This window comes from Chlorocebus sabaeus, chromosome 22 (genome assembly GCF_047675955.1).
Source record: "Chlorocebus sabaeus isolate Y175 chromosome 22, mChlSab1.0.hap1, whole genome shotgun sequence".
Taxonomy (NCBI): Eukaryota; Metazoa; Chordata; class Mammalia; order Primates; family Cercopithecidae; genus Chlorocebus; species Chlorocebus sabaeus.
In genome coordinates, this window is record NC_132925.1 from 41,713,453 (window position 1) to 41,727,331 (window position 13,879).

At 43.2% G+C, this 13,879-nt stretch overlaps 1 protein-coding gene across 3 annotated transcripts in view; it reads left to right on the forward strand.

Annotated features, from left to right (window-relative positions):
- Nucleotides 1–13,879, forward strand: part of CD86 (CD86 molecule) — a 63,593-nt gene that overhangs the window by 17,710 nt on the left and 32,004 nt on the right. Inside the window, exon 1 of one of the 3 annotated variants that reach the window (XM_007985621.3) lies at nucleotides 3,887–4,301. The exons of 1 other annotated variant lie outside the window; for it this stretch is intronic. Coding sequence is in view for 1 of the 2 variants with exons in the window: in XM_007985616.3 (XP_007983807.1) it covers nucleotides 4,441–4,718 (278 nt within the window). In the remaining variant the exon portion in view is untranslated. One more of the 3 variants, XM_007985616.3, reaches the window with a different exon arrangement.

Below are 13,879 nucleotides of genomic sequence, written 5' to 3' on the forward strand. Positions count from 1 at the left end.
CACCTTCTTTGGTGAGGTATATGTTCAGATCTTTTGCTCCTTATTAAGTTGGGCTGTTTGTTCTTTTATCTTTGAGTTATAAGAGTTCTTTGTGCATTTTGGATACCAGTCCTTTATCAGATATATCTTTTGCAAATATTTTTTCCCAATCTGTGGCATGTCTTTTTATTCATATAATGGTTGATATGTGTTTCTGCTTTAAGGAGGAAGGGTTTTAAAAATACAATTTACAGTAGCAGTAAAAATAAAAATTCACTGCAAATGTCTTATGTTCACTCTCACGTAATGTCAGGGAACTATGGACCCAGCAGAGTTTAATTAAAGGGGAATGTCAAGTCCTGGGGGCTGTGGCTGACAATCCTACTTTATTAGCAATTGTGCAGCAGGCTGAGAAGAAGAAGACAACCCAGTCCTGAGCTGCATCACTTCTAAATTAAGAATAATTCAGGAACTATGTTTACAGTGAAATCCTGTCCTTCTCACATAGATTATATTATGTATAGGATATGAATTTCCATCCATGAATCCAACTACATAAAAAATCATCACTTTGAAAATTTCCTTTAGCTCAACTTAATCCCATCTGTGAGCCTCCATTCTGCCGGTTAAACAAGAGACCGTAACTGGGTCATGCAGGCGTCACCTTCCTTTCCTGCAGCCCAGTCAGAATTCAAGAAGTTCACCTGGTACCTGGAAAATGATGGAAGGACCTCAAGTCCCTAGTCCGTCCTGGTTGCCATTGGCACCCTTACTATCTGAGCCCCTAGTGGCCTGTGAAGTCCGGCAGCTCCCTGCCCCCATGTCAGAGTGGGAAATGAGAATATCTACTGAGACTGGGCCCCATGAGCAAAGCACACTGCCTTTCTAGGTATGAGCCATCACACCTGAGGTTGCTACCCCTCGGGAGCACGGACAGAGGGTTAGTTGGGTTTCTACTGCTCACGGGACCCATACAACCATTCCCTGCCCTCCCTTCTTGCATTTCAAAAGCATTCTCTCCCTCTCCTTTCACCTCTAAGCCACCTGCATCATCTCTTCCATGGGCTTTCACAGAAGTCTCGATGAACCTTTGATCTTGTATCTCTTCTGCTTTCCCCCTTGCACAAACCTCTGCATCAAGAAAGCTTAGAAAATAAACAGTAATTAACATTTCAATAAATAATGCTGCTCTAATTATTTGTGAAAACTATTCTATATTAGAACTCCCATCAGCGCCACCTCCTAGAGTGCTTTTACACTTGACCACTGGCCACAGGAGGCCACTTCCATATAACAACAAACAGATGACTGAACTTGGAAAACTCAGCTAAATGTTCAGATGTTTCTAGACTCCCATGGGTTTCTGGCTCTGTCACATGGAGTAGATCTCTGGTGAAGTTTGGTGAGGGCAACTGTCACACCCACACACACCAGCTGCTGTGTGTAGCCTCTCCCCCTCTGGTTGCTTATCCTTGCAGCCTTGGCCTCTTCAGTTCTGAGAACATCAGAGAATGAGGCAGTGGAGGAAGTAGGCCCACACAGAAAGCAGCTTTCTGAAGTAACCTCAGCAACTTCCTCCTCACCAAACACAAGGAACTGATCTTCTCCATTGGGCCCGGCCTCCTGTCAGCCAAGGACAACGCTGTTGACCACTATCACAGTAGGCCCCGCTCCACCCTCGGCTCTGATGACATATGTGGGAATCAGAGGAATTTTGATTGACTGACTGCTGGCCTGTCACACAAACAAGATGGGGCAAGGGGGTTGTGATCTGATTTGACATGTGAAAAAAAAAGCCATGGTCAGCAATCCCCTGCAACTGTTGAAAGGCTAATTCAATCTCAGACTCAGTAACAAAAGTGATCTTGTTCACTGCCTGTTCTGCCCTGAGAGCCTTCTCTGCTAGGAGGTAGGTTGACTGACTCAGGGAGAAGGGTGCTGGCAGCAGAGCTGCCAATGGATGAGGGTCCTAGAGACCATCGGCATGAGGGGCAGTTGAGGACTGTAGTATTCAGCGGAGAGGAGAGACTACTAAGGAAATTTACAAAATCAGCTTTCAGTTATTTGGAAGGGTTTATATACAAGGATAAAATAATATGTTCTCGTAGTTCTAGAAAACAGGACAGAGACAAGTAGATGGTACTTAAGGATCAGAGGAGTGAGTGTCAGTAGTTTGGGGATTATTTATAAACAAGACATTTTTCTGTTAACTCTCTTATCAAATAGTGAATTTCCCAACTTGACAAGTAAGAAAGCATAGGCTAGACATGTATCTGTCATGACACTGAAGGGGTCCTTGCTTGCTTGAGTGAGAGACTGGAATGATGACTTCTGAGGTCCCTTACAGCCTAGTAACTCTAGCTAAGTTGGAGAATAAGAGAATTCCATGACACCATATCACCCCTGATTTCTGCTGCCTGCCTCACCATTCATCTCTCTTTACTCTTTTTAATATCCTTCTACGTTACAGCATTGGAGGAGGCTGCTCTAAGTAGGAACTGAAATAAGTAGATTAAAGAAGTGCTGTGGAAGGGAAAACAGTAAAACAACTCTTTTTTTTAAGAGCCTACTATTGCCAGGATCTGTGCTAGGCACCATATATATGCCATTCTATTTAATCCTCGTGACATGCCTATGAGATATTTAGTATTACTTCTGTGAGGAAGCCAAAGCTCAGAGAGGTTAAATAATTGCCCCAAGAACACACAGGCATTAAGTAGTGCAGCAGGGTTTGAACACAGGTCCCTGTGACTCCAGAGCGCACTGTGATATTTATTTTTACTGATCTGTTTATGGAAAATGATACTGCTTTCTGATTTAGTATTAACACAAAGAATTTTTTCTAAATAGATTAACTTAAAGTATGTTATAAAAATACTATATAAATAATGGAACAGATTTTACATGAGTATGAAGTGTTACTAGTAGCTAGAATGATGAAAGTTTGGGAAATACTACTCCAAATATTTTGACAGCTAGCCTTTCAATTTAGCCTGTCTTATATTTGGACTGCTGAGTACAAGGAAAAGAAGGAAACATGAAAATTAAGTGAAATATGAGTTACTTCCCCTATGCTCTGATAGGTGGGTAATTGGTCATATGTTACAATGAGAAAATCAAATGAACCCTTTCAAACAACAGCAAAAAAATTGTGATTGTAAAATCCAGAGGAAAACCCCAGGTGGGATCTATCTGTATGAAGGATGAAGTTTCCAAGGTCTGAACATAGAATGACTGGGAGGAAGTGATGACCCTGTGAGTCAAGACCCTGGACTCTGGGGGAGCCCTGTGGGTTTGAGAAGCCCTGGATGAAAGGTGAAGGGTTTTACAGACCTGTTTACAGACCTCTGTAGTGACAGAAGGGAGGGAGATCTTTGTGCAAAGGTCAAAGTAAGAATTGGGAAAGTCTGAAAAGAAAATAGGAAAGTAGTAATGAAGATGAAATAACTGCTTGGCATACTCAGTGCCACGTTATTTACAGGCAAAGACTCCTTTGTTTTTCACAACAATGCAGCAAAAAGTGATTATGAATCACATTTCATAAGTGAAAAGACTGACATTCAAACATGTTCAGTAACTGGCCCAGGGTCCAGTGGTCAAGCCAGGACTGGACCTCGGACCACCAGTTCCAAACCCACACCCCTTCCCTTGCACCACACGCTTTTGTGTGGATGAGCCTCCACAACCCTGTCAACAACAAACTGTCAGTCTGTCACTTTGAATGTCTCCTGCTTCACAGGACACAGCTAGCCTCCAAGAGATCAGGGAGGCAGGCCCAGAGGGGGCTGCTTCTCTCTTTTTAAGCTCAAGTGCCACAGACCTCAGAGGCAAGTAAATGTTCCCCACACTGAGCAGAGGACTTTGCGGTGCCTGATCAGGGCAGAAAAAGGAGGCATGCACCTGGGGGAAGATCATATATGAGTGAAACCTGTCCCCGCTGAAGCACTAGGTTTGGAGAAATCTGCTGGGCGTTTACACACCTTTCCCACTTCTGCTTGTGACTTGTAGCCAAACTCAAGAGCACCACCCACTTCCGGGAATAGTGGGCCAAGGTAACAGAAACATTCTAGATTCATACAATTGGGGTTAGATTAGGATCATCTGAAAATGAAGGTTGTGTATGTCAATTGCCTTCTAACAGGATGGGTGGAGAGGTGTACTTAATGAATGATTTGGGGGAAGGGCTAGAAGTGAAACACCTGGCCTCTCTGCCCTCACTCACTGAAGACTGTCTTCTGAAGCCTGTGGAACTCAGTGCCTGCCACATGGTTGCCCACATTTGTTGAACTGAACTGCATTTTCACCTATGGGCTTCAAAGGCTGTATGTACTCTGGGATCTCTGGGAATCTGTCAGGGAAGGCCTCTTTGTCATGTTTGTGGATGGGGCTGCCTTTGGGGGTTTCCCAGGGCTTTACACTCACGCTCCGAGGGTACGTTTGTAGTCATTCTCATCAGTGGAAATGCCCACCTGCCGACAGAAGTTATTTGGAACCAAGCAAGAGCACTGTCCCTGGCTGTGGTGTTGTTTCTCTAGTCAGTTCCCCTTTTTGTATTTGAGTTCTACCGTCAGTCCTGACATTATTTCCCTCTCTGCAAGGAGCCTTAGGAGGTACGGGGAGCTCACAAAGACTCCTTTTGTTTTTTTCTTACTACCTTGCTTCTGTGTTCCTTGGGAATGCTGCTGTGCTTATGCATCTGGTCTCTTTTTGGAGCTGCAGTGGACAGGCATTTGTGACAGGTATGTTTGTGGAGGCTCAGACGCCTAGGGAGTGGCATGAGATAAAGCTGCAAGATGCATCTGGGCAGAGGTGCTGATGAGCTAATGGCCGGCCAGGGAATGAGTAAAAGGGGTTGCAGAGAGCATGCTTAAAACCTCTGACCATCAGGTTTGCTTCTCAGATGGACTACATTGGAGGTGGGATATTACAAAAAATGTATCCCTTCCTGCCAGATCCCTTCATCTGTTTTTTGTGAGCTAAGAGACAGAATAGGCAGGAAATAGAAGGTGCCACTTACCAAATAACTGGCAGCTGTCCTTGGCCTTGGGGTGCTGGGGTCTCTGAGCAGCCTCTGCTCTAGAAGAAGCAGTCCAAAGATGTCCGCTGGCCCCACCTGAGTCCCCTGTGCCAGTGGGAAATCCAGAGAAGGGGGATTTCCTCCTCTTGCAGCCTCTCTGCAACGGACTTACTTGGCTTTCCTGTTTGACCTTTCCCTTCTCTGGTCCAGAGACCCTTCCCCAATATTTCTTCCCATCCAAGTGCCCCATCCCAATATTAGCCCCACTTGGCACCAGAGACCAAGAACTAATTTAAAAAGAAATATTCTTGGGTCAAAAAAGAGCCCAGGCAAGTGATTGAACGTACTGTTTCACATGCTGTGAACATATTTGCATTTGCATTTGCAAACGGACTTAAAATATCATCTCCATTAATAGTAATTTAAGGTTCTGGAGAGTCAGGTGAAAATAGTTTTTGGCAAAGGGAACTTCCTACTCCTCTTAAACTGTAATAATGAAGGAGATGAACTGTTTATCTTACATGTAACCTCAATCTTGGGACTAAGGCCCTGGACTAAAATGAGTCTATTTATGTGCTCAGACTTGCAGTTCGTGTTATATCTGCTGCTGCAGATACCATTAATATTATTTATGTGAGCTATCCTGTGTATAATGGAAGCTTTTATAAATCTCTATTTATGTGTTCCTAATATATTTATTAAGTGCTTGCTATATTCCAAGTACTAGGGACTTAACAGGTAGCATGAAAGACATAAGGTGAAGCTGTACTCTTGGTTTCTAGCCTAGTGGGGAAATCACATTAATTTAATCACACTAAACATGACTACATAGTGCTTTAAAGGGAAGGAAATCGTTCTATGTGACTATATCAGCTGATTAATTACTAAGCCTTTGCATTTGATATTTTGGTTAGTCTATTATTCTTGAATTTCATATGCCTTTTCCTGAGTGGGGTGAGGATGGGATTTTATGGAGTCAAGGCTAGGGCGGGTGGGGAGAAAACATGAGAAAGATGAAGAGATGAGCCAAGCCAGATTCTTCAGCAGAAAAATCAAGGTTGAAATACCATGTTTCAAAAATCAGATTGAGGTGGGAGTTGAGGTTAGGGGTCCCTAGGCCAGGGGATTGAAGCTTCAAAGAGATAAAACTAGAGCAAAAGCAAGCGCAGAGCGTGGCAGAGAGGTCCCTGGGCGGTTTTCCACAGTCCATTCTAGTGCTGGCAATTCACCTTTCATGGCAGGTAAGAGTATTTGTGGGGTGGGAGAAAGGGTAGGGCCATAGGCTAGGCACACAGCCCTTTACTGGCCCTTATCTCTCCTCTCATCTCCTATACAGCGCTGTTTCTGAACTGTACATTGGCTTACACTTGGGCTGAGGTTTGGGAAATAGGCGCCATTTTGAATATGTTCGGAGGAAGAAAAGTGTGTCTTCAGCACTTTCCACCTCCCCATCATGGCCCTGAGACCTCAACACCGGGAAGCATCTCGTTCCCTATTGGTCCTCCTTTATTCATGGATGGATATGATTCCTTTCTAAGTTCCATGTCTTTTTAGATAAATTAACTTAAACCTAATGCCTAATGGCTTAAAAACAAACAAACAAAAAAAACCCTCTCTCCTCCAGCTAGCATTTGCATTTTAACAGGGGCTTTCAAAAAATGCCTTAGCCCAAGGAATGAGTAATGTGGGAATTCCAAGCAGCAGGGTAGGACTGGTGCGCAGAATGGGGAGAGAAGGCCCCTCAAGTTGTGGCCCTGAAACGTTGGCTTCCTCTCTTTGACCAAGATGCTGTTTCTGAGAAAACAAGAATCAGGCTACCTTAGGGGGCCAGGATGGGCATGGCTCCTTTTTAGTGAGTTCTGTAAGCCTCATTCCTGGCAGTCAGAGCCCTCGAGTGGATGAGCACAGACTAGGAGAAGCACTGTGAAACTCTGCATGATCCTTACCTTTTTGGCAAAAAGGAAAAAAAAAAAAAAACATTGTTTTCAAATTCATCAGTAGTTTGAAATAGGGTGCGCTTTGACTCAGAGAGTTTCGATTCTAGATACAACTCGTCATGCCCACCACCCCTTTACTGCTTCAGGCTCACCATCTCAAGTCGATGAGCCTCTAATACTGGCTTTCTTGATCCACCCTGATACCAGCCGTCACCTCTTGACAGGCTTATTTTCTTTAAGCTGTCATTACATCATTTTTCTGCTCCCAAACTATTAATTCCAGACTCCCAATTTTCTGTTAAATTAAATATGAATTCCTTATTTGACTTTCCATGCACTATTAAGCTATCTTGCTCCTTGCTTTACTTATAGAAACTAATTTCCCATTATTTGTCCAAAGACAACCTCTGCTTCAGTCCAGTCAGCTTTTCTTATTATAAAAATTCCGTGATCACGCCTCCATTTCCATGTGTCCTTAAAAAAATGTTATTTGATTGGGTCTCAAAAAGTTTCCAAAGAACATTATGCCAATGAAAAGCATCAAACACAAGGTTATACTTGATGTTTTTACACGTGTGTGCATGTATGTGTGTATCAAAAATATGGCTGAAATGTTTATCCAGTGAAACTCAATCAACACTAAAAAATGGTTCTTTCGGAAGCATCAGTTCTTTGAGATCCATTAAACAGATGCCTCGGATGCAGGGTTATGTATTATCAGGAATCTGTCTTGGGAAGAATTATTGGAAGCTTGCAAAGCCTTTCAAGGACAGAGGAAGATAGTTACCACGTTGAGTTCTAGAAAATTAACAATTGTTATTGTTAAATGAAGACAGCATTTCTCAGAGGAAGACTGTTAAACAGTGCAGTGGCCTAGGCTGACAGCCCTCATGAGTGGGAGTATCAGAATGAGCAGACTTAATTACTTAGAACCAATACTGGGTGGAACCTCATCTGCTATAACAGAAATCGACTCGTGCAAGTTCTAACATGCAGGGTACAGTTCTGACACCAAGTCTGACTCACCATCAAAGCTCAGCTCAACTATTACCACCTTTACACCACCCTTCCAAGCTGTAGGAGTGCTTGCTATACATGTCTTCTGAAGCCCTGGATCACTTGTAGCCAGCTCAGCAGACTCTACCCAGACAGGGATAGAGATACTTTAAATGTGCCATGTTGTCTACTATGTTAAAATGAGAGGAACTGACTCAGGGTGAGAGCGATGGAGTGTCCAGATGTTCTCCTTTATTTCTCCTTATTCCTGGAAATGTAATGAGAATCTTAGCGGTGAACTGAAAAGTTATGAGTTCAACCACCCACTCAATTCGAGATTCGCTCCTAAATTGTCTCTTCTGTGTTATTACCCCTACTTTGGTTTGAATAATACTGGTGACAGGGAGCTCATCACCTCACAAGAAAATCCAGTCATTGATTGTAGCTCTCTATTAAAAGTTTTCCATCGTCTGGAACTGAAATCTGGCTCCCTGTAACTTTTAGTTATTGGAACTACTTGCCCTTCAGCAACAGTGTATGTATCCTCCCATGGAAGGGCCCTTAAATATTTGCAGATGGCCAGCATATATTTGCAATCTTTTCTTCTTCAGGTTCATTACCGTAGTCCTTTTAGTTGTTCTTCATCTGACATAATCTCATTATTCACTAGTGAACCTTGCTGCCCTTCCCCTTGATAAACTGAATTTGTCAGTGTCATTCAAGTATAACTGACCTCACAGAACGTGATACCACAAGCGATGTGGTCTGATTAGCAGAGTTCAGTGAATGAATCCTACACTAGGATTGGATGAAATTTTAGTTAGCCATACCACACTAACATTTATGTGATTTTTATGTTTACTATGGATAGACTATTTCTCCTGTGTCCACTTATTCCTCTTATACAGTTGTTATTTCAAAACTGAAGTACAGATTCTCACACTTACCCTTAGGAAATTCATCATGTTAGTATTAGTCTCTCTTTTCAGGCTTTATGAATATTAATTCAGCTAACCCATTTTTGAGCGGTCTCATTTTGTCCCATCTGCACAGCATAAGTTTGATTTCTGTTGCTTTTTTAGTAGTTTTACTAAATATGTGAAAGTGAAATAGTAAAACACAGAGTCTTGTAGCATCCACTGTGGGATCAGTCTTTTAGACAAGAATGATGCAGTTGCTGAGTCAAATGAATAAATGAATAAATCAAACAATACTTTGTCCTCATTTCCTATATTGATCTATAACCATATCCTGTTAATTATAATTCTAAATATTTCTTGATCTATCCACTTTTTCCTCACTTCACCTGCTACTATCCCAGGCCAAACAGCCATCTTCTTTTACTCAAACAACTGCAGTAGCCAACTGATTGGTCTTCCTGCATCTGTCCTGGCTTCGCTGTCATCCATTTGCTACACAGAAACCATGGTCATCTTTTCAAAATGCAAATCTGATGATGTCACTCTCAGCTCTAATTTCTTTGGTGGTTCACATATAAAGACCGAAATCATTAACTGACCCATAAGACAAGTGTGATCTGGCCCCTGCTCACCTCTTCAGCCTTGTCTTTCACTTGTCTCTTCATTTTGGCCACAGGGACCTCCTCGTACCTTCTCTCATGTGCCCTCCTGCCTCAGTGCCTTTGCATATGCTGTTCCCTTTGCCGAGAACTCTTCCTGTCAACTCCCAAGCCCTTCACCTACTTAGCACCTACCTATTCAATCTGTTCTGTTTGCCTATTGATACATTACAAACTGTCCCCAAACTTAGCAGCTTAGAACAAGGAAACCCTTACCCACTCTCACAATGTTTGGGGTCAGGAATTTGAGCAGGCCTTGGCTGATTTTTCTGTTCCTCATGCCATGAACTGGTATCACCTGATGTTATTAAGCTGATGGATGGGCTGATCTGGAGATGCACTGTCCAGTTTGGTAGACACTGATCACTTGAAATGCAGCCAGTTCTAACTGAGATGTGCTGTAACTATAAAACACCCACATGATTATTGAAGATTTGGTACCACCAAAAAACATTTAAAATATTCATTAATAATTTTTATTCTGATTACATGTTGAGATTATAATATTTCAGATACAGTAGATAACATAAAATATGTTATTAAAATTAATGTCACCTATTTCTTTTTAATTTCTTTAATGTGACTACTACAAGTTTTCAAATTATATCTGTGGCTTGTAATTGTGGCTTGCATTATATTCTTTTTTTGAGATGGAATCTTACTCTGTTGCCCAGGCTAGAGTGCAGGGGCGCGATCTCTGCTTATCACAACCTCTGCCTCCCAGGTTCCAGTGATTCTCCTGCCTCAGCCTCCTGAGTAGCTGAAATTACAGGTGCCCGCCACTACGCCCGACTAATTTTTGTATTTTTAGTAGAGACGGGGTTTCCCCATAATGGCCAGGGTGGTCTCAAACTCCTGACCTGAGGTGATCCACCCACCTTGGCCTCCAAAGTCCTGGGATTACAAGTGTGAGCCACCGCACCTGGCCTGTTTTATATTCTTATTGGACAGTGCTGATCTAGAGCAGGGATCAAGCAGTTTTTTCTATGAAGGGCCACATAGAAAATGTTTTCAGCTTTGCAGGCCATGAGGTCTCCATCATAGCTGTTCGACTCTTCCATTGTACTGCAAAAGCAGCCATAGATAATAATTTACAATAGACATGGCTGTGTTCCAGTACAACTATTAATAAAAGTAGGTGGTAGCCAGATTTGGCCTACAGGCTGTAGTTTGCTGACCCCTGATCTGGAAGATCCAAGATTTTATTCATATGTCTGGTGGCTTGGTAGAGATGGGAGGAAGGACCAGATGGGACAATTGACCCAAACAGCTATACAGGCCTCTCCAGCATGATGGTCTCGGGATAGTGGGACATCTCGGGATGGTGGCTCAGAACTCCAGAAAACGTACTCAAGACAGACAGGTAGAAGCTTCAAGGCTTCTTATGACCTAGCTTTTGAAGTCCCAGAATACCCTTTGTACTGCATTCTATGGTCAAACAGGTCACTCAGGCTAGCCCAGATTCAAAGAGAGGAGATCAGACTCTACCTCTTCATGGGAGGAGAAGTAGCCAAGAATATGTATTTATTTTTAATCTACTATATCATTCTTCAAATCTCAGTTTAGGCTGCTCCTGTTATGGGCTCTCAAAGTACCATGAACCTCTCTTTTGTAGCACTTGTCATAGCTAGTTTTACATTTCTTTGTATGATTACTTGATCACTATCTTGCTTTTCTACTAAACTGTAGGCAACCACATGAAGAGGAACTGTTTCTGGTTTTGCTCATTATATTCCTAGCACCAAACACAATGCCTGGTTCAATAAATATTTGTGGAAGAAACAAATGAATGAATGAATAACAACTGTATCAATATTAATACCACATTTCTCCCTATTGCTGTCAAATATATCATGAGATACTCTTTCAGAAGCCTTGCTAAAATTCAAATATATTTGATTCCCAATAACCTTCCTATTTTGCAGTTCAGAAACTTTATAAAGAAAGAAATAAGCCTGTCTTACTCCTCCCAGTATCTTGAAGGTAGTAATACCTGCTGCCAACGTATAGCTTCAGGTCCTGGTGCTCTGAGAAGCAACGTTGTGCAGCATGTCACACCCAGAAGCAAGCCAAGGCCCCAGGCAGCTAGGGTTGCACTGGAACTCCACTCTCCTCTCAGCAAGCTGATGACGTGCCAGTCCAGCAGGCCTGGTTTGTCCAACCACAAGTATGAGTCGGCAGAAGGCAGTGAGCTGGGCCCTGAGTGCTGCGGGGCTGAGGCTGACCTAATCCTTCCTCCACAGAGGCTGTGGTGTCCTCTGCTTTGCTCAGGGCAAGAACTCTTGTATACCTCACGAGAAGCCAAGGACTACCTACCGCCTTCCACATGGGCCCTGGAGCCTGCATTGTAGTTATTTGTGGACACTTTTTCTTCTTTTTAGTGTCAGGTGAGGGACCAAGGCCTGCATGTCCTTACAACCCCTCAACATCTAGAACAATCTGACACTGAGTAGATGTAGCAAATGTTTGCCTGAAAGACTACCTCAATAAATAACCTTCTGAGGCACCAACAAACTTCTCAGCATTTTTCCTGATACTCCGGTTACCACTAACATTCTAGACAAAGTTGTGAAATAAATCTTTTTCTTTGTTGCTCTCCAACGTCTACCATGGACCCCTCCTCTCACTTCCTGTTTCGTCCTCTCTGCACTCCCCTATCCCACCCCATTTCTGGCTGCTGCCACCCCACGTCCCCTCATCCTGCTCTTTGCCTAAACAAGAACCCACATGCTCCTTCAGACCTCAGACACAAAGATACCCCTTCTTAGTTCCTTCCTTTTCTGCCCAAGTGGTCATATTTCCCCAGAGCTCTTCTAGGTGTGACTTAGATGGTCCACAGTAGTGTGCACCTGAAGCCTAAACCCACGCTGGGAAGCTAGTGCCTGCCCAGGTTAGAGCAGAGAAGAACTCTCTACCTGGCACACAGTGGGTATTCGAGCAGTGTTTGCAGAATGAACAGCAGCTCAGGGCAGAAACCCTCCTGATGCAAAGGGATGCTTTACGACCCCTTCTCCCAGCCCAGTCTGTCTCTCTGAGTGTCCTCTCGATTCCAGGAGCCACCATCACACCTGGCCCTAGGCTGTGCTGCTCCCCTCTGTCTCAGAGGCTAGAGAGCGTCAGAGTCCTTTCCGCTGGCTCCTGTGGCAGAGCAAAAACTGGGTGGCATTTTTAAAGGTGCTCCGCCAGTGTGAAAGAAACACAGTGAGTCTGCAGGGGTTTAAATCTCAGCTGTACCGTTTACTAGCTGGGCGGCCAAGGGCAAGTACTGTGACCTCTTTGAGACTCCATTCCTTCACCTGTAACATGGGGACAAATAATCTCACCCTGTCGTGAGCAGTAATAGTACGATTAATCATTTAGCTGGCTCTTACTCATGTTCTTTGATGGGCCAGGCATACAAAGTAAGTGAAAGTGGGTTACGGCAGGTGCTCTTCTTGGTTTCTGGAGTGAACCTTCAGTTACATGGAGGCTTGGAGGCTCCTCTTTTTAGATTGCTGACTAGTTCACCCACCTTATTCATAGACCTTATTCTGTGCTTAGCTGACAGAAATCTCCTCTCAGAGAATCCCCCCGGTAAATTCTTAGGTTCTTTCCTCTTCCATTCCCCTTTTTGCTCTCTCCCTCCAAAGGCAAGAGTTTTCACTTTACAGGCCCACTGGAGAAACTTATGGCTTCTGGTTGTGGTTTGGGGTTCACTCATCTTCACAGTCAATGACATTGGAGAAACTGGCTTCGTAACCGAGCACACACCCTCATGCACACACATCATGGCTAGAGTGGAGAGAAATTCTTCATATGGGGCACTTGTACTTGATAAAAGAAAATCATATCAATCTTGTGTATTTTAGCATCCTATTACATCAGGGTCACTGATAAACTAAGTGTCCAGAGTGTTTTCTAGGATGGTATATGGTCTCCAAATTAACATTAGTGAAGTTTACTAGAAGGATTACTTCTGGGCCAGGCCAGGATTTTGAGGAGAGATGTGGTTGCTGTCACCACATCCTTGAAGGACTTTGGCAGAAGTGTCTTAGGCTTACTCTGGATAGCTTCAGAGGACAAAACCAGTATTGACAGAAGGAAGGTAAGGAGAAGCAGCTTCTAACCCAGGGGAAGAGAGAGTTTTCAAACTGAGAATTCAAAAATGATACTGATTCCTTGTCAGGGTCAGTGCTTCTCCCCACTGTGTGAATTACAGGGGCCATTTGTCCAAGATTCCTCAGAGCAATACTGATTTCATGTAATTATTTGAATATAATTTTATATTGAATTTATTTTATTGTGAGTATGACCATCTTTTCAAATGTATGAGATAGTTATTTCCAGTTCCATATACTATCTGTACATTTCTTTTCCTGCTTTTAATTTGGG